The sequence below is a fragment of the Cryptomeria japonica genome, chromosome 8 (genome assembly GCF_030272615.1).
Source record: "Cryptomeria japonica chromosome 8, Sugi_1.0, whole genome shotgun sequence".
In the NCBI taxonomy this organism is placed as follows: Eukaryota; Viridiplantae; Streptophyta; class Pinopsida; order Cupressales; family Cupressaceae; genus Cryptomeria; species Cryptomeria japonica.
This window is the reverse complement of record NC_081412.1, coordinates 328,935,581-328,962,170: the sequence shown is the minus strand read 5'-3', so window position 1 is coordinate 328,962,170 and position 26,590 is coordinate 328,935,581. Positions and strand designations below refer to the sequence as shown.

Genomic DNA, 26,590 nt, shown 5'->3' with positions numbered 1-26,590 from the left:
TGCCATGTCAAGATCAAGGCAGAATTTTGAGGAGGCTTTGCCCTTCAAACATTAGATCGGCTGATTAAGGAGGCTTTGCCATTCAAAGACTCAATCGGATTTTCCTATGACCTTTGCCATCAAAGAACTGAGTTGGATTTCTGAGGTAGCATTGCCACCATTGCTAAAGGCGGAATTTCTCATGGCCTTTGTCACTATGAATCAAGGCAAAATTTTGAGTTGGCATTGCCACTCAAGCACCAAGTCGGAATTTTCCTATGACCTTTGCCAGTCATTACCTTGGCAGCATTTTGAAGTACCTCTGCCACTATTGCTAAGAGGCGGAATTTGTAATGATCTTTGCCATCAAGACTCAAGGTTGGAATTTTGAGAGACCTTTACCCTTCAAACACTTAGGCGGTAAATTGAGGTAGCTTTGCCAGTCGAGCATCAAGTCGGAATTTTGAGGTAGTATTGCCACAATGACCTTATTGCGGATTTTGGGGGTCTTTTCCGTGTCATTGCTTGATCAAATTTCTCATCCACCTTCACAACTTGATACATTGATCAACCATCTTGTGTTAGGTTTGTAATTCACTTCATTAGTCAACCAATCAAGTGACTTTTCCAATTGATTTGCATCCAAAGTTTCATCATGATTTTGAGACTGTTTGGCAAATTTTCAAATCTTGATTCAATATTTCATCCTTGGGCTATGCAAGGCTCCTTTGCACTAGGTCTTGATGCTTTAACACAATTGAGACAAATCTTCATTCAAACCCCAACTGACCTAGACGACCTCAATGGTCTCAATCCTTCCACACACCTTTTAACTCATGAATTAGCTACTAAGATTTACAACATTCCTCATTTGGAGTCTAATCCTAGGGAAGCTATAGAGGGCAAAGTAGCGTTGAACCTCATTTCATCCTAGAGAGAGACTTGATCATGCCCTGAGCAACTACATGCGAGAGGCTAATAGCAAAGACACGACAACTACCGACGGCCAAGCTAAGACAACTAACTTAGAAAGCAAAAAAGAGTGGGGGTCCCCATTTGCAATCGGACGATGTGTGAAAATGTCACAACACAACCCACTTAATACAAACAATTAATATATTGGCAGATAACAAATATTATCAAATATAACCATAAGCATTTTATGTCAACTACATCATCCCCCCCAAAAGAAAAAGTCATCTTCCAGATGACAAGGAAACATCAAGTAATATCTGGAAAGACTAGTGACAAGAGTGTAGGCAATGACTTGTATTGGACAACCCCAACTTGTAGTGTACCTACCAAATCAAATGGGGGTTTGGGGGCAATGCCCCCACTGAGGTTAAGGGGCAGCGCCCGCAGCAAGGTCAAGGGGTAGTGCTCCTCGTGGGGTCCTGTTGACGTGTTTTTTATGACCGCGTCGAACACAGAATAAAGTTGCCTAACGGTCACTTCACTCTCTCTTGATCAAGGTACGATTGTATGCTAAGATTGCAAGAAGTTCAAACAATCGACTCCAAGGTTCCTTCAATGCGTGGACGTGACTCAGTTGGCTGATGTGTTTGCTTGTAATCCAAGGGGCCTTACGTTTGCATCATTCTTTCACTTCTTTGTTGTGGCTGGAACTACATCATCAGATATGACAATTTTGCGATGCTGCTACTTCGAACGGACTAAAATGAACTGAAAGAAAAGGGAAAGGGTTCAGAAGGATCTAAATCTACTCCTAAGGGCAGTGATAACAACGAATAGTGCTCTGGTGGACAAATTTCAAATAAACCAAGCTCTGCTTCGCCAAGTTCAACTACAACTCCGCAAGAATCGGTGCAATCTTCTGAGGATATTGAAGGATTTTCAAATTGAGAAAGTGCATTTGAATACCCAAAACGGCGCCATCCAAACGACTGTCCACAACTGAACTTAGCACAAGTTTAGTGGCTCAGGCTAACTTTACACTGCAACTTACAATCAGCAAGATACAAAAAGTATGAACCATGGAAATTCATCAGACACCATTACATTCTCCATTGAAATCAAAGCACTTTACTACTTCTAATCTAAGTGAGGAAGGTGAAACCATGCAAGTTTTGAAAAAATAACTCAAGTGGACACCATCAGAGAACAATGTTTCACTATTATTTTCTCAAAAACTTATCGCAACAATTTCATACAAAGCTCCCTCCTTTACAAATGAGGGGGGTCATCCCTTATATAGGCTTCAAGCCCTGGCTACATGCAAAACCCTAATTAGGGTTTTCCCTAAAAGATTCTCCACTCAAGATGCAACAAGGTGGGAATCTCCAATTAATAACCCATCATGCCCATATACAATTAATTCAAAAGTACCCAAAATAGCATCCATTGCGCATTAAATGCACCACCTCCTTCAAATTCGCCCAACATGCGTTGAATATTCATCCATGCAAAAATCACCCCATTATGTCATAAATGATCCATCATTTCCACATGCGGCGGCTGCATGCAAGAGGAATCTGCCATAAATTCAACATGCAATGACCAGGTCGCCATTTGGTCAAATATTCCGGTAATGAATGCGCCACTCTACTGCCACATGTTCAATAGATCCTCGCCATGCAAGTGGACCCCGCCGTCGTATATCCGCTCCTGCACATCTGGAATTGTTGGAGAGGGAAAATTCGATTCAGGAAGAGTTTCCCTGAAGTCTCTTCAACTTTCCTTGCTCAGAGAAGGTTTTTTCATCAATTCTGCACATTTCCTATTTTTTAGGAAAATTTTCATATTAGGGTTCTGCGGTCCAGGAGAGAGAAAATTCTCCTATGAATCCAAATCTATAAAACTTTTGAAATTTGGATGTGATTTGATGCCCAAGAATGGATTTTTCAAATTTTTCCCTGGGGGGAAATTTCTTGTTCAGTTCATCCCTGATTCCTTCCTTGCCTTAGAAATTTTATGTTCAATTCATCCTTGGGTGTATTTCTTCCTTGCTTGGAATTTTGTCCCGAAGGAAGGAATTTCCAATACTTAGCCAAATTTTCATCTTTCCTGGAATTCTGTCCTGAAGGAAGGAATTTCCAACACTTAGCCAAATTTTCACCTTTTTCAGGAACTCTGTCATGAAGGAAGGAATTTCCAACACTTATTCAATTTTTCACCTTTCCTGGAATTATGTCCCGAAGGAAGGAATTTCCAATACTTAGCCAAATTTTCATCTTTCCTGGAATTCTGTTCTGAAGGAAGGAATTTCCATTACTTTGCCAAATTTTCATCTTTCCTGGAATTCTGTCCTGAAGGAAGGAATTTCCAACACTTAGCCAAATTTTCACCTTTTTCAGGAACTCTGTCATGAAGGAAGGAATTTCCAACACTTAGTCAATTTTTCACCTTTCCTGGAATTATGTCCTGAAGGAAGGAATTTCCATTACTTTGTGAATTGTCCATGTCTCCTTTTCAACATCCCTATTTTTTAGGGATCCTCCTAAAATTTAGGAGTCAGTTCATTGGATGGAGAATTTTGCCACGATTCCGAATCTATAAAATTTTCCACACTCTGTTGAGATTCGGTGTCTAAAAATAGCAAATTCAAAAATTTGTCGAGGGGAATTTTTTTTTTCCCTGACTCCTTGGATTTCGTGCCTTAGGCAAAATTTCAAATTTTTTGCTTGAGTGAAATTTTTTACCATGCCAAGGATTCATGAAATTTTCCCTTTGTGAATGGCTTTCTCAATTCAGTGCCCCAACCCAGACCTGGGCGCATTTTCAACATGTCCATGGAGAGGTGGAATTTTCCACTTGTGAATGCATTTCTGGTTTTGGTGCCCCAGCCCAGACCTGGGCGCATTTTAGAGATGTCCATGGAGAGGTGGAATTTTCCACTTGTGAATGCATTTCTCAATTCAGCGCCCCAGCCCTGACTTGGGCGCATTTTGGAGGTGTCCATGGAGAGGTGGAATTTTCCACTTGTGAATGCATTTCTCAATTCAGCGCCCTAGCGCTGACCTGGGCGCATTTTGGAGGTGTCCATGGAGAGGTGGAATTTTTTCACAAGTTCCAGGCTCTTCGTCAGGATATAGATATGAAATATAACATTTAAGTATACCACTTATTCTTTAAGTTATATTTCATATATATTGTCAGGATGTTTGAGAGTGGTTTCAGGTCCATAGGAATCATAATGCAAATTCTGGATTTTGGAAGATCTTCCAAATTTCCAGACTTAGTCAAATTTCAGGCCATTTTCGGATCAGGATGACATTGGTGGATTGATGTGAATTTCTGGACTTGGATGATTTTGCATGCTTTCCTCTTCTGGAATAGGAGTTCCAAACTTAACCATTTTGATCCAACTTGTCTGCCTTCTGACTTTTCCGGATTTAGAAATGGTCTTCAGGAACGTTCATAATTTAGTGTCTTCGGAGATATTCAGCTTCCAGTGTTTTCCTGTGAAGATCTTGCCAAAAATAGATTTTTCGAAATAGTAAGTGTTTCAAAATGTCAAGGTTTGGGCAAAATAGGTCAGAAAAGCACTTACTAAAAATAGAACTTACTAAAAATAGTAAGTTTGATTTTTGGCAAAATGGTGACATTCTGGGACTTGGAAAAATCCCTAAAAAATAGGGACTTTCTAAAAATAGAAAGTTGCTCCGTTTTGGCTCAAATTTTACTGGGAGGTTCCTTGAAGGGTCCTGATTCCAGTTGTATGTTCAGTTTTTCCAAAACCCTAACAGAAACCCCCAAAATCTAGGACAGAAGGCAAAAACCCTAAAATTCACAAAAGGAGTCCTAGACTTAACCGAATTCGCTCAAACAAAAAGCAAATTTAATCAATATGACCCCCAAACACTTGCAAAGTAGAGAGATTGACGAAACTGCTACAAAAAGACCACAAAAACGCAAGCCAAAAGACCGGGAGGGCCTAAAAAGAAGGGGGTCCCCATTTGCAATGGGGTGATGTGTGAAAATGTCACAACAGGTCCCGGGGCAGCTTTTGACCACGTACGACTTCCTGCATGTCAAATACGACTTCATATTCATCACATACGGTCTAATACAAATTATGTACGGTCTGAAACTAAACACGTACGGTCTGCTCTTTGCCATGTATGGCCTGCACACCTAGGTGCCTGTATGGTTCAATGGCTGACCCGTACGACCTAGGCTTGTGCTTACGTACGACCAAATCTGGATGCACTCTTCACAGGGTTTGATGCTGCTCACGTACGGTTCTGTATGGCTTGATCCCCTTGACATAAGGACCACCTTCCACCTGTGCCCATGTCCGTATGGCTATGTTCATGTACGGGTTGATGGTGCTCAAGTACAACCATCCACTCCTCATCTTGTACGGGTTCTCCCACCCTCCTGTCTTTCGTACGGTTGTCTTTTGTATGGTTTGGTAGGATGTAGGCACAACATATTTGGTTCCACGTATGGCTTGGGTATATTTCTGTTCATACAACATGGTGTTCTCGCTATTCGGCTGAAATATTTTCCTTACATACGATGTCACCCCTCCGTAGAATACCCTTCTCTCATATGACTTCCTTACATACAGAGTGTTTGACACTTCTGTCGATTCAAACTTTTGTATCCCTTTGTACAGGTTGGTAGGTTTGGCAAGTTGCTCGATCCCTTCAGCGTATGGTCTGATCTCAACTCATCCTCGTCCATACAACTTCCTTCTTTCCTTGTACAGTTTCATTTTCTTCTTGTCATACGACCTTCCAATCTGCTCCTCATACAGTGTAATGTTCTTGTACGGTCTTGACACCTTTTCTCCATATGGTCTTGATGATTTCTTACCCATCTCGTACGACCATTCCTTGTACAAACTGCAAGTTTCCCTACGAACATCTATGGGATACAACTTCAACTCATAGGGTTCCCCTTTATACGATATTTTGATGTTGCTTATGTACGGTCTTGCCTTCCCTCGTCCGTACAACTCACCTCCACTCTCGTACAACTTCCTCTAACTTCTCTTCTCCTTCTCATACGGCCTAAGCCCATACAATATCCTTGAGCCTATTCCTGTACGTAATGGTCGGACTTGGCCTGTGTACGGACTTTGCACTTCCTCAATTTTGCCGATTTGTAGCATGTTACAGTCAGGGTGGAAGACTTCTTAATCCTCCATCTGTCAGTGAAATAATCTGTTCAGAGAACTCGTCTCATCCTCAAAGCAATCTTCCAGTTTGAGCACCCCTTCGTCATTAGGTTTCATCGTTTCTCGTCCTCCCTCCATCCCAAAATCCCCACCCTTGCACTTTGAGTTAGAGGATGTTAATTCTTCACTCACCACCTAGTTCCTCAAGTCAATGACATGCTTCCTCCCATCACTCTCGATCGAGAGTGTGTTCTGCTTTCAATTATGATTTGCCTTGGTAGTAATCAACCATCCCTTCCTAAGGAGTGCATTGTACGCCTTCTTTTGTAACGGGATGACTACAAAGTCCAAAAAAATTGTTGTGTCCCAATCATTACTTTTTGTGCCATCAATGTTCCCAACGGCTGGATGTCACGTTGGTCGGCACCTACCAAGTGGAAGGTTGGCGGCCAGAGCGTCGGCTTCCCTAGACATTTCTAGGTGTCTTTTGGCTATACATTTACTCCGTAGCCTCCATCGACAATTGTGTTTGTCAACTTCTTCCCCATTATTTCCATCTCGACAACCATTGGCTTCCTCCCGATGCTCGTCAACAACATTGGATCACTAGCCTCATTCCCTTTGGGTGGTGGTTTTCCTGTCAGTTCCTCCTCTTGTGGCTTAGATTGTTTCTAGATGAATGTGTCGTAATTGACTGTGTTGGCAATTGCCATTCTCAATTGTGGTATAGTTTGAAGAGGGTCTCCCACCTTGATGGGTATGGTTGTCTGGAGCACCCGTCGGACAATGTTCTTCTTTGACTCCCGCAATGACGTACTTGCAGTTCCATTCGAGGTTACTTGTTCCTTCACCAGCACTTGTTCTACTTCGGCTCTAGTTTGTCGGAGCCGTTCCTTCTCCATATATGTATCCGGGTACATCGCCTTCTTCATTTGTGCTCTCACGATTGCCAAAACTGTCTCGTCTTGTTCCTCTACATCCAACATATTAATACCCTTTCGCTTCGGGCAGTCGGTGTCTTCATGATTCTCGGGTCCACACCATTTGCACAATAGTTGTATGTTGTCTTTCTTATTTTGGCAGTCTCTCGCAAAGTGTCCCCATTCACTACATTGTCAACACTATATGATAGGACGTCCCCTAGAGTCGTATTGTATTTTGTTTCGCCCTCGTTGATGTCCATTGTTGCCAGGCGATACATTTTGTGGTTTCGATGGGCTAGACTATCCCTGTGTGAAGAGTACTTGCATCTTGTAGTCTTCAAATTATATGGACACTCCTTTATTGAATGACCCATCACTTAGCAAATCTCACAAAACATCTTTTTAGGACAATTACTTTTTGTGTGCCCCTCAATTTTGCACTCAGTACACCATAGTTCATTATATTCTTTATTGGTTCCTTTCTTGGCCTTCAATTATTTCATCATTCTTAACATATCTCATTGAAGGGCCTATATGGTTTTGGATTCTTCATCACTGCTACCTTCGGTGCTCTCATCATCATCGATCTTCCTCTTCCCTCGGAATGAGGTTTTGTTTTCACTCTTGATGTCCATCACCCAATTGTAAGCATCAGTGTACGAGGACGGAGGCACTACTTTCATCTTCTTACGTAGCGAGGGTATGTAATATCCCCACTTTGAAATAAAATTTAATAATAAATGATAATAATAAAATTAATTTAAAATATAAAATAATATAATTAAATATGATTAATTAAAAATTAATTAAGTTAATGAAAAGTCAAAAGACATGAAAGGAAAAGTTGTGACTCCCTCAACAATGAGATATAAAAGGGAGAAGAGAACCTCATTTGAGAGGGGGAATAATTTGAAAATGAGAAGTGCAGATCTGATTTAATAATAAGTGCAGATTGGATTATGAGAGGTTGTGTTCCTTTCAAAGGGCAGAAATAATGAAGAGCTGCACTCTTTCAAAGGGTGCTAATGGTGAAAGGGCGTGTCTCTTGCCAAAGGGTATACATGATGAAGTGGTGTGACCTCTCCCTCACATTGAGAGATATAAAGGAAAGGAATCAAAGCATCCAATAACATCACCATGGATTTGTAAGATCAGAACTGTTATTATGTTACATGCAGTAACATCTTTGTTCTTAGTGGTATGCATGGGGATGAGCTGAGTTGTTCATTCACATTTTGGCATAAAGTGGTTATATATAGTTATGGATAGAAAGCCGGAAGAACACCACCATCATTGCCCAATTGGGTGGTTCTATATGCACATAGTCAGTAAACCAGATCGCATGAATACATGGACTGGTGTCAGGGATGACAGTATATACACAACATAGTGACAAAGAACTACAACACAAACCACGACAGTACAATTGCCATTACAAAATCAGTCATAGACACAAATTGCATACTCATATCAATGAATGACACCTTCAGAACTGCTGGTATCATTAACTCTATTAGTCATAACATATCCTCAATTGTCAAAATCCGGAAAGCTGATCAAGATAAGTTCCATTATTCAAATTAATCTCAGAATTTTATAGTAAATTATATCTAATTCTGATAAAATTGTATTTATTAATATATTACTATTCTAATTTGAGGTTAGAATGGATGTCTCAAGTTTAAATTAAGGGAAATCCCAAGTGGGGACATTACAGGGTATCAATCCCTCAGTGAACCACCTCTTCTTCAACCCGTCGGCTGGTTGGTTCTCCACCTTGTTCAATAGTTCTTTGAGCCTACGGTTGTAAGCACGTACACTCTCATTTTTCCCTTGCTTGGTATTATAGATATCGGCCACGATCTCGTTGTCATCCCTCAGGAGTTTGAACTCCTCTTCGAATGCCTTCTTCAGTTCACTCCACTCGGCCTTGTCCTTAGCATCTAGGTCTGTGTACCAGTCAATAGCAATTCCCCGAAGGGTGGCGGGAAATGCCTTCAGCCAATAATTGTGCTCATCTTGGCACTCGCCTCCCATATCGTTATACATGTCTTACAATGCCGTATGGGATCCTTTCGTCCATCCCCTATAAATTTAGGGAGTTTTTGTTTCTCTTGGGTGTTCATCATTGTTTTCACTTGAAAGGTACCGAAAGAGTCTTCGGCTCAGGTCCCCTTATTCTCTGTTCCTCGGCAAGGGACAAGTTCCCGCAAACTGGTTTCTCGCTTGCTTACCCCCTTGTGTGCCGAACCTGGGGGACTGTTTCGATCGCTACGTTTCGGTGTTTTCTTTGCACTCTCGGCCATGCACGCATCCTCTACACGCCCACCTCCAACGTTCCCAATTCTTCGGGTACTTCCAGGTGTGCCGGACTTGGGTGGACTGTTCTGACCACCACGTTCCAGTGCTTTCCTTGGACTCTTGGCCACACGCATGTCTTGTACACGTCCACCTCTAGCGTCCCAACACTCTGGGTACTTCCAGGCTTTGACTCGTCCTTGTGTGCCGTCTGGCTGAGGGTCGGGGAATCACCTAATAGCTTGGTCTTGACCACCTTGTGGCCTGTTCTCACCATTACTGGGTTCTATGGACATGAATCACTCAAGGCTGACCCGATTTCTTTTAAGGCAATGATGCCAAAATGTTTACTTCCTACGGTGTGGTTTCTCAGACTACTAGGAGTAAACAAAAATTAACAAGTACATGAAATAATAATACAAATGATAATGCATACCAGACACGGCAGTAAACTATATCTTTATTCACACATGCAATTATTATAGAGAAGAAAACTAGAGATGGTTGGCCAAGAATCACAATTCACTCGACTATACCGTACTACCTTCCTTGGCAGTACACAACATATTTAAAGGACCCGATAGTTGCCGAGAGGAACACAACCGTCAACCAACCGACACATTAACTACCCGAGAGTGACAACCCACTTAATACAAACAATTAATACATTGGCAGATTAAATATTATCAAATATAACCATAGGCATTTTATGCCGACTACATTCATGTATACTTTATGTCTTGCATGTATTTACATGGTTTGATACCTCATGAGTATTTAGGTGTATGGCGTGTATGCTTTATATGGTTCATGCCTTATGAGTATTTAGGTGTGCGCTTCGTATCTTATGCATATTTATATGTCTGATGTGTTTCCAGCATGTATACTCCACATATTCTGTGTCTTGTATGCATGCTTCCATGTCTATCTTGTTTTCAGCATAATTACTTCATGCGTGTATACCTACCTAATGCATGTCTTATGCTTCACATCACGTTTGACGTGTTTGAACAAGAGTATTCCATGAGTACTTATGAAGGTTTCAAGAGTCATATTCTTACATTCATATTAAAATAGAGAGCATCTTTTAATTAACAAGACCCTTCTCGCTGTGAATGTGAGTCTCACAAATAACATGGGTAAGATACTAAATAACATAGGGACTGTTGAACATAACAACAGGGTGTATGCCTAAAAATAGGAAGGAAGAATGTGTGAGAATACAAATGCTATTATAAGCATCAATAGTCCTCTTTTTGAAATCACCTGATTGAATCCTTATTGGCCAAAGTTCAAGTACATAGCTTGGTAAACTTATAAAACTTGTTGTCATCATGCATACAAAGAAGTTTACTGGGTATTTCCAAACCCTTGTGGCATGAGGTTCCTAATGCAATTTGGATCTCTTTTTCATAGCTTGACATCTCAGTCTCTGAGTTAGATGATAATGAAATTAGACCCAACATCTTTTATGTTCTGTAAATGATTCAGCCTCTATGCATTTTTGAGAAATACATCTCACCTATTGCCATAAGATCTCTTAACTATTGACTCAAACATAATTATCCCACAAACATTTACATATCTTTAGATCTCTACTCGTACCATCATAGCAATTTTATGAATGATAAAGAGAAACTTTGATGAAATAACGAAAGTAGACCAAAGATTTAAATTCATTTCTTGAAAAAAAAGCAGTGCACTTAAGTCCATAAGATATGTGTCATGCTTTTAATCCTTTCCTCAATATACGGAAAGTTCGCCTTGGTTTTTGTCTCAAAGAGATGTCTGTAGAAACAACCAAACACAGTTCTTACAATTACAATTGATGATAGAAAACCTTGTTTTCAGATTAGAAACCTTCAAGGGTTAGTAGAAATCTTCGCATTGAGATAATTGCTTGCGGACAAGCAATTTTGGGAAGGGTGGACTGTCATATCCTCGCCATGACACCTATACCTGTGCCATAGTTAATAAGAGAAGATTGTCTTGGAACAAGACTTCACAATCTTCTGAAACCGAACTCGACCCCCTTTGCAAGATAACTAATGAATCTATTAATGTTGATACAAGTACATGTTAATTGACGATGATAATGGTGTGCAAGTCCAACGAATACACATTAATTATGATGATTGATGAAGGCAGCAAACACATTTAAAAGAGACAGTGGTAGAGATCATTATAAGGCAGTGACTGCAATACATCATTTGACTTCATTAGAATGAGTGCTAAGCAGCGGATATAATATAGTGTTGGACTATTAAGAAGAAGTGTGATCTTACTGGGAGCGATCACCAAATGATGCGATTTTAGTGTATTTATCAATAGCTGCGATTTAATTATAATTAGCAATGCTTCTTATAAGGTGTGGTTTAAGTTAAGAAAAGGGATGCAATGAGAAGACACGTCTCATCAATGCTGAAACGGTATGATTCTTTGATAAGTATATATATAAATTACAAATGGAGGAATATAGGAAAAATCATCAACCAAGAGAACAGAATCTGATATAAGGGATCAGACCTTAAGATATACAGTCGTTACACATTGTACCAATAGTTTGCTATGAAGACTAAATGTCTATGGCATCAAAGGAGATAAGGGAAAAAGACGTTAAGTCTGCATCAAAGAAGAAATCAGAATTAAATACTATCATTATCAGAACAGCAGATTGGTATGCTGTATGTTACTTATGATCATATGCTTGTTTACATTTATGTTATGTTATGTCTGCATTCTATCAGGAATAATGAGCAAATATATATAACTGTAATATAAATTATTATATTTATTTGGTTATGAATGCATATAAAGAAGTATTGTCAATAAGATTTGCATTTGTTAATAATAGGGAGATCAGATTTGTACTTAATTTCTTTTATGTATGTATATTATATGCATTCATAATATATGAAAGACTATTATATTAACGGTCTAGTCTTTACTCATTCGCTATTGCCTTTGAGAGGATAGGCTGGTGTGTGTAGGGAGAGGCAGAGTAAATCTTCACAAGATAGGTAAGCCCAAGATGCGGTATGGACAGAGTCTTGAAACCTTGAGGGAGCCTACTTGTAGATTGGTTTCCAAGCGCCCTATGACAGTAAATCCCCATCCTCCATTAGTGTTAGGAAAGAAGTAAGGATGGGGCCTAAAAATAATAATTATTTATTGTATTATGAGTAATTTAATTGTTCTCTAGTTTTAATAATCTGTTTGAAGGTATGATAAGTGTAGTGATACATGGTTCGATTATGACAGACTAGCTTACTCCTAGTAGGGCCATTACAGGAAGCCTTGGGAAGAAGTCTTCGCTAACTGGTTTTCAAGGGCAAGCTAAGAGGTGCCAAACCTGATTCTACTAGTGATCCCATTTCTCACGAGCAATTTGTGGACGGCACCATAGTGGTTGGTGAAGCCTCGATCTTGGAAGCAAAGGAACTAAAACTAATCTTATACAACTATGAGATGCTTTGGGGCAAAAATTTGCATCTTTTTGCTCAATACTCCTCCCTTGTAAAGATTTAAAGAGAAGGCCAAGGCCAAGGCCTTTCCTGGACCTTTGGTTGGTGTTACCTTCCCTGGTATTTAAGACTTCTGCCCTCGCCCCCCCAGTTTTCTTCCATACCCCTTAACAATCCAGAATCCCTAGAGGATTTGGTGGAAGTGATTAATAATATAATTCACAGAAGTTGGGAACTCTTCACGAAGCTTCTGATGTGCAACATAACCTTACTAAATGGTTCTTTGTTGAGATGAATAGACTAAATATTAAATTGCCTATTATGGACAAGAAGCTAAAGGGGAAACATAGGTACCCTCTGAAGATGATGAAAGAATCTTCCAAACGTGGAATTTAATACCCGAGGTAAATGGTCTGATTTCTGATTGGTCGGAACAGAAAAAATTTCATGTCTTGAGGATGAGCTTTGGTAGGGTAAGGACAATCACAACAATACAATTGCAGCCCTATAAGATGACAAAAACTATTAAATAATATTAAGATCATTGAGGTCAGTAAATGCACAATAAAAAACACTGCTATATGCCTTAAGATCCTCAATGAGAAATTGAAGAATTTGATTGAGAACTTGGGCATCCGAATTGCTTAAATCTAGGTAGATGGTAAAGAGATTGCAGCTAGTCCAAGCTCTACAACAAGAAGCATAAAAAAGAAAGCTCGTGTAGAGGAGAAAAAGGAGTTCCAGGAGTTCGGAGACCTACATGAGAGCTTCTATAAAGGAGAACTAGAGGCTCCAGTATCTTTAAAAAGACTTTAATTTCCTACTTGTTATGAAAGTTTAAGCTTTGCTCTGCTATTCTGTTATATGTTTTGTTTATCTGTTTATGCTTTGCTACTGTTCTCTTTATTTAGCTGAAGTTTTACTGGATGCTTCAGGATTTTAGGTCCCTTCAAAACTTGCTTCTACCCATAATTAAAAACAAATAGCAGAGTGATGATTAAATACTATTCTAAGTAGTGAACCCAGTACAAAGCATTATATCACCACTAACTTCTATCTAATTTACAGAAGTTGCACACAGAATGACTAAAAATGAATTCGAATGGTGGAAAAGTACATTGAGCATAACCCTTTTTCACCATTCAATCGAAAATAACAAAATGTTGAATGACAAAGATTTGCATCAAATGTAACAAATTTTACATTAAAGATTTTAAGTTCAGTGCACTTATTCGTTAAGTTTCTAAAGTATTTGTATGCTCATGCAATTTGTTTTTGATACAATTATTGCATGGATAGGAAATGTGTCGAAAAATAAAAATAAACAAGTTAATTGAAAAAGGGTTTAAGTTCAATTGCAAAAATATCCAGTTCTAAACAGAAGCATTTTCAAAAACAGTTACAAATAAAATTATCGCATTCTAATAATTTGATCAGTTTCTCAGGTGGCACTTTTCCCTTTGAATTCCAAAGGTTGTATGAATTTCTTTACTTCTGCATGATTTTCACTATATTTCACTTTATTGTTTTAATCTGTCATAAATTTCTATAGACTTGGAATTGATGCCTTTCTGCAAATCTCCTTATATATTTAAATGTACCTGATTTAAAATATCCAGTAAGCTAGCATGCCACAATGAATCTTATATCTAATATTTTATTTGGCTTTTCCCTCATCACCATCTTTTACTGTGCTGGTCATATCTCTTTGGTTACCTTCAAGGATAAGGTTGTGGTGTAGTTTTCTTTCAAGACAAACTTTGAACTTTGATTTAACCTTCCTACAAAATCCTCAACACAACCTTTGGGTTTTCCCTAGAGGCCATCGGAAAATTTAATTAACAAAGGTGTTAGGGGTTGCCATTTATTGTTGGTTTTTGTTCTCAATCATTTTAAAAGAGGTCCTTTGTATGATATTTTTTTTCTTGTTATGGAGGGTCATATGTTCAACTGTTATGGAAGAATAAGTCTATGCTTATCGTTTATAGAGATGCTTGTACCTAATTGAATTTGTCTAGAAAATTATTTTGTAGAATGTTTTGCATTTTGAAACTAGATACACTGATTCATGATTAGATGTGCGGAAAATTGAGATAATTGACAAGTAATTGTTTGATCTTTGTTTCAGAGACAATTCTAAGATATGTTCTTGTGGAGGTGATAGAAACATTTTCTTTTGGGATGTATCAACTGGACGTGTGATCCGAAAATTTCGTGGCCATGACAATGAGGTTCACAATGATATCCATTAAAATTTTTTGGTTGAGCTTTGTCTTATGCATTCTTATGTGATTATCATTTTATAAATGACTCTTCTCGGTATTCTCAAGTGATTTATGTTTATTTTTACTTTTGATATGAAAATTAAATTTGTCTTAATGACTGAAATGGTGTAATATTTGTTTCCTTATTATAAAATGGGTCTGTATGCTGATCCTGAGTTACTTGAAGTGGGGAATGGATAATACATTTTGGAAATGATTTTTTTTTTCAAATAAGGAGGGAGGAAAGGATTCCTTGGATTTTATTGCATACTGACCCTGTTCAGTCTAAACAAAATGATGATACAACCACAAAAGGATATGATAGAGACAATTTAAAGAAAATTAATGGAAAGACATCTTTAAGCATTCAGGAATTAAATTTCACTACCTGCAACCAGCCACAATTTGATGGACAAACTCAAAGGCTAGTGTAAATTGTGGAAAATATGTTAAAGTAATGAGAACACAATGGAAAAAAACTATCCATTCTAAAGTGATTTTTTATGATAGAGCTGCGTCAAAGTAATGTGCAGTTTTGAAACCCACACACCATACACTTTACTACCACACAGTTGCAAATAAAAAAAACTAGGATTTCACAACAAATGTTACAAGAATTGTGGAACTAAAGTAATGTGAATGAAATATGGAGTGATCCTAAACTCTATCAGGACAAACATGAGACACCACTATTATTCACAGTAGGAAACAGAGTTCCCAGACTCGCCGCGAGTCATGCGAGTTCGCCGAGTTGGCGAGTCGAGCCAAGCTCGGCGAGTTTTGTTGACTCGTGGCTCGGACTCGGCCGCGCGAATGGGCAATTTCGATTTTAAAAAACAAAAAAAATAAAAGCATTTTCATTTGTTTTTTTTTAACTCTCTCTTTCATATAACCCTAAAAGGTCTTCTAATTGTTAGTTGTGAGAAGAAGAGAGGAAAAGTGAGAGAGAGGAAGGAAAACAAGAGGCCATAGGTTTGCAACCAGCAAGGAAGAAGAGCATCAAGGAGACCACAAATCACATTGGGGAGGCCATAGGCTTGCATTGAGAGCATCAAGGAGTCCGAAGCAAGACTTCTCAACTCATTTGAATGAGGTAAGGTAGATTTTGCTGGTTTTTTTAGATATGTTAATGGATTTTTTTCATTTGTTTGTTAATTTTTTTTTAGTTTAACAGTTAACTTTCCAAATCTTGAATGTTTTTATTTTTTTAGCTTAATTTCAATGAGAGAAGTAGAGTAATAGCAAAGTGCAAACCCTACATTTTTTTAGAAAAAAATTGTAAACATGTATTTACAATTTTATTTTTTTAAAAAGTAGGGTTTGCTGATTTTTTCTATTAGTTTATAACTTTATTAAATTTTCTTATTGCAGCACCCTTCACGTTTAAAAAACATTCATTTTTCACAATGCCTAAAAAGGATGAGGCTTGGAAATATACTGAAGACTTTATTGGCAGACAAAAAAATCAAACAAAATGTTTTTTTTGTAAAGAAATTAATTTTGGTGGCATCAATAGATTTAAATACCATATTGCCGGCATACCTGGCCATGATATTGAGGTATGCAAATTACAAACTCTTGAGGCAAAACGTTTCTGTTATGTCCAATTAGAAACACATGAACAAGAAAAGTTAACTAAGAAGAGGCAATTGGTTGAGTTAAGTGCTATTGGCTCCCATGCACCCACATCCGCATCTGCATCTGCATCCGCATCCGCATCCACATCCGTAGGCTGTGTTGGAGAGGGTTCTTCCATGCCTCCCTTTCGCCCTAGTGCTTCTGCTAGTGCTAGTGCTTCTACTTCTACTCCTCCTAGTGGCACTATTACCTTTGGCCCTAGAGTTCGGAAATCCAGGTTGGATAGTTATTTTGTGCCACGTAGTACTCCTGGGGCACAACCCTCGCTTGAGAGCATGGGTTGGAACAAGGAGGTTCATGATGCTGCAAAAAAACAAATTTGCAAGTTTTGGTACTTTTGCAACATTCCATTTATTGCAGCCAGGTAATTCTTTTTGATTTGATTGCTTTAAGTTTAAAAGTAAATTTATAGTTTGAAGTTGAACTCTACTTTGTCTAATCATAATCTATTTGTGACAGGTCTCCTTATTGGCAAGGCATGGTAGATTCCATAACCATTTGTGGTGCGGGGTTTAAAGCCCCTACCGATGCTGAGTTAAGTGGCCCCCTCTTGTTACAAATGGTTGAGGATATGAAAGTTGAGCTAGAGGACCACCGACAGTCTTGGAGCCAAAAGGGTTGCACCATCATGACAGATGGTTGGACGGATAGGAGGAATAGAACACTCCTAAATTTTCTTGTTTCCTGCGGAGGTGATTGATCATGATTCATTCTAATTTGTACTTCCCTAAATGCATTGAATAAATTAAATTTTGATTTGTTGAAAGTTTGAAACTCTATTTTCAGGATCCACCATGTTCTTGAAGTCTATTGATGCTTCCTCACATGTGAAAAATGCCACATACTCATGTGAGGCTATTGAGGAAGTCATACAAGAGGTGGGGGAAGAAAATGTGGTGCAGGTGGTGACAGATAATGCAGCAAGTTATGTTGCTGCAGGTAAATTTTGAACTTTTCAAGTCTTGATGGAGAGAGATCTATGATTATTTAAAATTTTCTTAACACATCAAAATTTCTAATTAACTTAAAATTGCTGCAGGTAAACTTTTGATGGAGAGGCACCCAAAAAGTTTTTGGTCTCCTTGTGCGGCCCATTGCCTTGACCTCATGTTGGAGGATATTGGTAAGCTTGAATGGGTGAAATCAATAGTTGAAAGGGCCAAAAATATCAGCAAGTTTATCTACAATCATGCATTGGTCCTTAGCATTATGAGGCAATACACGGGGCAAAAGGAGTTGGCTCGTCCTGGTATCACGAGGTTTGCCTCAAACTTCCTCACACTGAAATCCTTGATAAAATCAAAGGCGGCTTTGAGGCGTATGTTTGTTGGTGAGGAGTGGACTTCCTCATCCTATGCTACGACCACTACAGGAATAGATGTGGTAAATTGCTTTTTTGATGAGCCAGGTTTTTGGACCCCCTGTGGAGAAACCATGCAGGTAAATTTATTACAATTTAACATTTAGTATCTACTATCTAGTATCTACTATTTAGTAACTTAATTTTAATTTATTAACAATTTAACTTTGCAATTTTTCTTTTTTTTTTAATCTAATTTGTGACTTAATTGTTTTTGTTTAACATTATGTGTAGGTCACTGAGCCCCTTGTAGTTCTCCTACGAGTTGTTGATGGGGAGAAGCCCTCTATGGGCTATATATATGAGGGTATGGATAGGGCCAAGGAGGCCATTAGGTCCATATATGCAGGAGATGAGGATAAGTATGGCCCCATTTGGGAGATTATTGATAGGAGATGGCAGAACCAGCTTCACAGGCCCATCCATGCAGCAGCCTATTACCTCAATCCCGCATTTCAATTCCGTGATGACTTCAAGGCGGATGAGGAGGTTCTTAGTGGCCTGTATACAGTGGTTCAGAAGTTGTGTACTGATGGCACAACCTCAAGTACAATGGTCCAGCTGGATAAATATAATAATCGAGAAGGGGCAATCTTCGCAAGCAGCATGTGCATAGAGGCTCGAACACAATTGCAGCCAGGTAGAAATATACGTAAACTTAAGATTCTTAAGTTTATGGCTTATGCATATTAATTTTTGATTTTATAATCTAGCCTTAAAGTTGGAAATGAGTTTGATTTTTTTTTCTTTTTCGTTATTTCAGATAGATGGTGGCAAATGTTTGGGCCCTCAACCCCAAACCTTCAAAAAATTGCCATCCGTATTTTGAGTCAGCCATGCAGCGCTTCTGGATGTGAGCGCAATTGGTCCATGTTCGAGCACATCCACTCGAAGAGGCGTAATAGATTGTCTGTGGAGAGGTTGAATGATCTTGTTTTTGTTCATTACAACCTCCGTCTTAGGACCAGACAAATTTTGGACACTGACTCCTCTCCGATCACTTTAGCGGAGATCGATCCAGAGTCTGAGTGGATCACTGAGTCTACCGATCCCGTCTTCACTGAGGAGGACCATGAGTGGGTTGACCAGGCAGACAGAGAGGTTGAGGCTATGGCTATGGCAGAGGAGGAGGATAGAGCACGATCCGGCACAGGCACCTCACAGGCGGAGACTATGGCTTCTCAGTCATCCAAGACCTACCTTAGACGCATTTGTAGGAGGCAGACAGACTACTCTGAGGCTGAGGATGAGCTAGAGCCTGAGCCATAGGCTTGTTTTTGTTTACAGTTATATATATGTTTGGGAACATTTGATGTCATGGATTTTATATACATTTGACAACATTTATAACTCTATATATCTATGTTTTCTATTTCCTTCAGCTACAATTTACATTTCTACGCATGTGATGGATGTATGTTTATGTATGTGATCAAATTAGCTTCTATTTGATGATGTTATAGTGTCTTTAAGCTTTATTCAATAATGGGTGCATGAAACAAGTTTTAAATCGTTATAAATCTCTAAATTTCAAGGGTTTTTTATTTTGTCGAGTCATTGCCGAGTCGTTGCCGAGTCATAGCCGAGTCACGAGTCGAGTCGGCCTTGCCGAGTCCGAGCCGAGTCCGAGCTTGGGAACTTTGATAGGAAATAAAGTGACTAAATTATCCGTTAAATACTGAGGCCACTTAATAATTTTAGGAAAAAACAATGGAGTGACATAAATTGGAACTGCCATTCCAAAATTAAAAATACATCCAGTGTTTCATGGAAGCTTCCTAAACAAAGCATTGTCAGGTATGCTAGAATCCTTTACTCGGATGTTGACAATGAAGAAATAGAAGACATATGACCAAGGAAGAATCTAAGAGCAAAGATCAAATAAATTAAGGCACAATGAACTCAAAGAATATCTCATTGAATTGTGAGATATACCCAAATAAGAAGCAACTTGCAAAAGTTCAACCATTTGCTATAAATGGCTATATTTATGGAGGATGACAAGTCGGTTGTATGTTGAAGGGTGTGGGTGCTCTGTGCTATTACAACTGAAAATAAGCCTTCATTCCATGAGGAATCCATTAATTACATCTCTTCATTATTAGGGAATAGTTTCACTTTCAAGACATACATAAGAAAACAGTTTGAGTTTGGACACAATGGAAGATGTCATCATCTGATTCATTATGATATCATTATTCACTTTATTATGATTTACTGCATCATATTTACTCAATTTATCTTGATAAATTAGCAAGTCTGTTGGTACCAAAACTGGCCCCTATGAAGCCTTGCATTGATGTCTGATTTACAGTTAGTATTCTTGATATGATAGTCAAGGTTAGTAAAGGGATCCTCCTTGTCAATTTGTCAAAGTTAGGCTCTGGCCCATGTTGGTTACTAACCATGTTCATAGATCATTTATGGATGAGGAATGCCAAAAAATGTTTATTCAAGAATTTGATATTTGAAGAATCCATGGTGAAATAGAAGACTCTAGAGTGAAATTGCAGATGTTATCTCAATACAGATTAGGAGGAAAAGGTAATGCTAAGATAAAAGAGTGATTCGAGTGACTAAGATGAAAGAAAAGTGTGACAAGAAGGAAAGGATGAAGCAAATAAGTGAATTTCGCACCTTTTCAATAGATGAGCCAAGCAAAATGGTGATTCCAAGGGCAATGATGGCAAAAATGTGCGACCAGCATAAAAGAATTCAAGTGTGAAGAAAATTTTGCTCATTTTAAGTGGCTTAAGTAGAGAAAGAGTGCAACTAGGATGGCTAAGCGGTTGGAAATTTGTGAAGAGGGCAAAGGGGAAATAAACTTAAGTGAATTTCACACATTTAAAGTGGTGAAGCCACTCTAAAAGTGTGACCATAGTTTCAGTGGTGGATATAGAAGTGACCAATTGGAAGAGGTTAAGTGAAAATCAGATTTCCTCAATGGCATTACCACTTAAAGGTGGTGACTAAGTTGGCAATTCATCCACAAAAGTCCATAGTTTGCCAACTCAGCAAGTACTCAAGTGAGTTGCCGAGTACTTACAAGTTTTTTTTGCTTCCGATTTTTTGTCTCATTAACTCGCTGAGGCTGTGTCCTGAGTTTTTGTCACATTAACTCACTAAGGCTTTGTCCCGAGCTTTTTGGAAAACTTACCAAAAACTTGGTGAGCCCAACATCTTTTATCACTGTTGCCAAAAATGTGCATAAAGCTGGGAAGGGATGTTGTAAAGACTCGGTGCCTTTGATAGCCCAACTCGACCATGCTAAACACTTTAAACTTTTTTACCCCCACTAAACTCATTTGATACATTTTGTTGTGATATTTTGCATAAAATATATGTTTTTTTAAAAATTAAGTGTTTTTTTTAGTTGTTCAGCTTTTGTTGAGTTCTCACCAAGTAGGAATTTTTTGGCTTGTCAAGTACTCTTTGAGTCCAAGTCTGCAAACTTTGCACAAAACTACGTCCAGCATAAGGAGTCAAGTGATAAGTTCTAAATTTAACCTTTCATGTGGCAATGCCGTTTAAAGTTAAACATCACGACAAGACTAGTTATGATGGCAAGAAAGTACAACTAGTAAACATTAACTAAAAAACATAAGTTACCTTTACAAGGTGTCAATGCCTACCAAAAAGCATGATGTAATGTTCCCTTCACAATAGTAATCAGCTTAGTTGACCGTTAGCCTATCCCGGAGACTCGTAGGCTAGTCGGAAGTAGAAATTAGGGTTGGTTCTGGATTCCTTCTGGGTTTTCAGAAAGCTTTGCACTGATGGTACATGCATAGCAAGCAACAAAGGTTGTCAAACTTACTATTTTTAGTAAGTGGAGATGAAGGCAACTTATTTCTCTGGGTTTTTCTAGGTTTTCAGAGAGCTTTGCGATGGTGTAACATGCAAATGAATCTGAAGACCTTTTCTAGACTTACTATTTTAGTAAGTACGACAGCTGCTCAGATTGGGGTTAAAATCACTTTGGACACACTTAATATTTTTAGCAGTATGCTATTTTTAGTAAGTGCTATTTATAGTAGTGCTTTTTTTGGTAGGGGTTGTGCAACTCAGTTCAGTGGCTATTTTCGGCAGGGCAATTCTCCCAGTTTGTTTCCCCATATCCTTGGAGCTTGTTTTGGCAAGCTCAATATTTGATGAAAAAATGGTGTTTTTAATTAAATTATAACTTAAGGCAAGTTGGACGATTTTCTAATAGGATTGCTTAAGTTATATTAATATTTAAAAAAATCATTTCCCTAAGTTTATGTTGAGCGCTCACTTTATGTATTATTGGCATTTTTAATAAAGTGACTCATTTATGCACTTGGGCGATTTGGGAAGGAGATGGAATGAAAGGCAAATTGAAAGAAATTTGAATGTCAATGTTTAATCCCATATTGGAGGGAAAGAAGTTCGATTTGGGGAGAAGATTATAAGTAAAGGCCTTGGGCTCTCATTTTGGGGTATCCATCATTTTGGGGTATCCATGAATATTGCAACAAAGTGTTGCCGGAATTTCGATTGAATGCTTAGAGGAATGCTTACCTCCTAGTTGAATGCTTAGCTTCTCGCTTGAAAGATAGCGACTAGTTGAGATTGTGGGACTATTCTTCACTCAGGAGAATAGATGGAGTTCATTGAGAAGTTTATGTTGGATGTTTCGTGATTTTTGGTGTGAAGCGTGTGTGTTGCAGGTTGCTGGTTTTCAGTGTGGCTATAGGTGTGTTTAATTCATAAGTCTCTGCGTGGTTCTCCAATGGTTCTGGGTATTCGCTCAACCTTTCCCTATGCCCTAGGCGATTCTTCATGTCAGTTTTCAGCTCTTAATTTGGGGTCTTGATTTTTATATTGCAAATCGTACTTTCTGCCCTAGTTGTACCATGCTGGAGCTGTCTTGGGATGCATTCAAAATATGTTTGTGTGAGTATGTTGCATTTTGTGGGTCTTAGCATGATCGCCTACCTCCTAGCTTTCATTTGCAATCAATTTTGAGTCAGTCCGTGGAGTATTGATTGAGTTGTGAGCATTTTAATGTGGTTTAGTTACTGGTTTGCTTTTTCCAGCTTGCTGTTCTTGCATATCAGATTTTGAAAATTGAAGTGTGTAGTGTGTTTTTGAGAGTAGTTAGTCTTTGTAGCTTTGGGAGTGCATAATACATCATTTGCAGCGTTGGATAGTGATATTATCTAATCTGAAAATTCATGCTATGTAATGTAAAGTTGATTAGTAGTACTAACAACTATCTTGTTCTGAATTGTATTACAAGACTCACTGAATAAGTGGAAGAGGTTGGCTTTGCCGCCTATCTCATCTTATTGTAATGCTGTCCTCTCGTTGAATAAGCGGTTGAGTGGATTGTTATTTTCATTTTCAGTCTTCCCACTGAATAAGTGGTTGAATGATTGTTGTTTACTTCAGACTCTTTGGATTGTAGTTGGCTAGTTACATCGCCAAATTGTTGTTAAAATTCTATTACCCGCTGGACAAGTGGAAGGGGTTGGCTTGCTGCCCAACATTGTAATTTCCAGTGGATTATTGAAGCTAACGATTCCCTAATCATCGTATGCTCTCACCTTCCCACACCGGGCTCTTGGTTATCAGAAAGTGGAAGGGTTACCTTTCAGCAGTGTTTTGATTATCTTTTCTAACTATAACGAGAGCTTTGTGATGTTTGTAATTGGAAATAATTGAAAAATAAAGTAAGGCGATATTTCAACGGTATTAGAGCTGGTTTTTCTGCCAGCCTGTGTGTCAGATTGACTAGAGATCTCCATGAGCAATAGAGAAGTCCGGTACTACAATAGAGAGCAAAGAAGACAATAGTATCAGATTCCAGTAGTGCTGGTTGAAGAGACTTTTTCAGAGGTTTTGAGAAACAAAGAGAGCAGTTGATACCATGGCAGAGCAGACTGAGTCTGCAGAAATAAAATTTGACACTATGATGGACATGATGTCCCAGTTGTTGGCAAAACTTAATCAAAATATTGGTTGGAATTTTTAATCAACCCACTAATGGACATGATGCCAACACCTCTAATAACTTTGGGGGGAATGGAAATAGAAGTAACTGTGGGAGCAATAATGGGGGAACACTTGGAGGTTCAGTTTCAAGACCTTTACAACTTGTTTTCTTACCTAGAGAAGTACCACAACCTGAAGTGGAGATCCCAATAATTGATGAGATAAGGAATAGTTACATGGAGTATGCTTCCCTTCCTGCTGAGATTCGGAATATCCTCACTCTGGACTAGTTCATGAACCAAAAGAAGAGAAGTGGAAGATATGATAACTGCTCCTATGCTCCGAGAGACTATCAACAATTTCTTGGAAAGGTGACTCTAGCACATTTTGATGGGAGTGATAAGTGTTCCGCTAGAGTGTGGGTTCAAAAGTTGGACAATTATTTGTCCTTGAGACTGATGTCGGAGGAAGATGCAATCAAGTTCGCCACTTTGCATTTGGACGGGGCTGCTCACGAGTGGTGGTACCATGGTTTGGTCACTCTTGGCCATGGCCTTATTGTGACCTACAATGAGTTCACTAACAAGCTCATTGAGAGGTTCGATACCAAGGATCCTGAGGTGAAGTTCCGTGAACTTGCACAGTTGAGGCAGCAAGGATCATTAGACACCTACATAGCTGATTTCCAAAGATTGGTTGTGATGGTGCCAAACATTACTGAGAAGACACTTGTGGTCCTCTTTACTGAAGGATTGGAAGAGCCATTGAGGGGTTGGGTGAAAGTGTTTGATCCACCAACTCTGAATGAAGCTATCAAAAAGTCAAGGAGTATGGAGTTGGCTGCCCCTAAGTCTAAATTTCAGTCCAAGTCTTTCCCCTATCGAAAGGATAAAAATAAATTTCCAAATCAGTCCAAGAAGTTTTCCTCTAGGATGGATGATGAGCTGCGAAGAGAGTTCCGGAGGAAGAATCTGTTCTACTCTTGCAAGGAACCATGGGCCCCGGGTCACAAGTGTTATGGAAAGGGCAATGCGCACTATATGGAAGCCTATTTTGCTGATGGATCAGATTCTGAAATTCAGAACAATAGACTGAAACAGGGGAAAGTGAGTATAAGGAGGTTCCAAAAGAGATTGATGATGGCCACGAAGATAGGGGTGTAGTTGCTCAACTATCTAGTCTTCACAAAAATGAATCATTTAGAGTTTGGGGAGTGCTTGGAGAGCATCGAGTTATTGCTCTTACTGACATAGGAGCAACTCACAACTTCATAGATGAAAGGATTGGTTTGAAGAGAGGCCTTGTAATTGATGAGGTTGAAGGATTCAAAGTAATGGTGGCAGATGGTTCTACAATCTCTTGCAACCGAATGGACTCTAATATGTCTTTGAAGTTGGGAAATTATGAAGTCAAGGATGACTTCTTTGTGGTTAGCATTGGAGGAACTGATGATGCAGTGCTTGGCATACAATGGCTGCGATCTCTTGGTGAGATCACTCTCAATCTGCAAACAATGGAGTTGAAGTTCATGTCCGAAGGGAAGAAAGTGGTGTTAAGAGGGATGTCTAATGGAGGCCCTCAAATTGTGTCATTGAAGAGGATGGAGAGGCTGATCCGTCATGATCAAGTGGAGTGGGCAGCGGAATGCATGATCATGCCACCCAATCCAATAGAAGAAAATAGACACTATCCTCCCGATATCCAATAATTGATCACCAAGAGGAGTAAGGTCTTTGAAAACCCACCCCCTGGGAGACCTCCTGAGAGAGGAACCGAGCACAGCATTGAACTAGTAGCTAAACTGATCATCACCACTCCATACCGGTATCCAAAGAAGTAGAGGGATGAGATAGAAAAAGCTATAAAAGAACTTTTGGATATGGGATACATCTGGCCGAGTAAGAGTCCCTTTGCTTTAGCAGTGGTGTTAGTGAAGAAGAAGGATGGAACCATGCACATGTGCGTGTATTACCGAGCTCTCAATCAGAAGGCCATCAAGAATCGGTATCCTATTCCTAGGATTGATGAGCTACATGGTGCTGTTTTCTTTTCCAATATTGATCTCAGATCCGGCTATCATCAGATTAGAATGAGGGAATCTGATATTGAGAAGACAACCTTCAGATGCCACTTTGGGCATTTTGAGTTTCTAGTCATGCCCTTTGACTTGACTAATGCTCCTGCTACCTTTCAATTCTGTATGAACAGGATCTTCCAGAAACAATTGAGGAAGTTTGTGCTTATCTTCTTTGATGACATCCTCATTTTCAGTAAGTCATGGAAGGAGCATTTGGAGCACTTGGATGAAGTACTCAACATTCTGGAGCCTGAGTCATTGTTTGCTAAAGAGTCTAAGTGTGAATTGGGATGAAGGAGTTGCTTTACCTTGGTCATATAAGGTTGATCTTGAGAAGATCAAGGCCATAGTTGATTGGCCTCCACCTGAGAACTTGATGCATTTGAAGGGGTTCTTGGGTCTATGTGGCTTCTACAGGAGATTTGTGAAGGGCTACTTTTAGATGGCTGCTCCTCTCACAGATCTCACTAAGAAGGGAGCCTTTGTTTGGTCAAAAAAGGCACAAAGTGTGTTTGACAAATTCAAGAAGATCATGAGCTCGTGT

At 39.0% G+C, this 26,590-nt stretch overlaps 1 protein-coding gene across 4 annotated transcripts in view; it reads left to right on the top strand.

Moving 5' to 3' along the window:
• The window catches only part of LOC131061516 (uncharacterized), a 181,183-nt gene that overhangs the window by 83,671 nt on the left and 70,922 nt on the right, over positions 1 to 26,590 (top strand). The window contains exons 1-7 of one of the 4 annotated variants that reach the window (XM_057995239.2): positions 15,012 to 16,106; positions 16,385 to 17,015; positions 17,111 to 17,343; positions 17,438 to 17,590; positions 17,691 to 18,091; positions 18,246 to 18,651; positions 18,775 to 19,392. In XM_057995239.2, coding sequence (XP_057851222.1) covers positions 16,420 to 17,015; positions 17,111 to 17,343; positions 17,438 to 17,590; positions 17,691 to 18,091; positions 18,246 to 18,651; positions 18,775 to 19,280 — 2,295 coding nt within the window. In that variant the 5' untranslated portion in view covers positions 15,012 to 16,106; positions 16,385 to 16,419 and the 3' untranslated portion in view covers positions 19,281 to 19,392. Of the gene's footprint in view, positions 1 to 14,877; positions 14,981 to 15,011; positions 16,107 to 16,384; positions 17,016 to 17,110; positions 17,344 to 17,437; positions 17,591 to 17,690; positions 18,092 to 18,245; positions 18,652 to 18,774; positions 19,393 to 26,590 lie in introns of those variants that run through there. The other 3 variants (XM_057995241.2, XM_057995240.2, XM_057995244.2) reach the window with 3 other exon arrangements.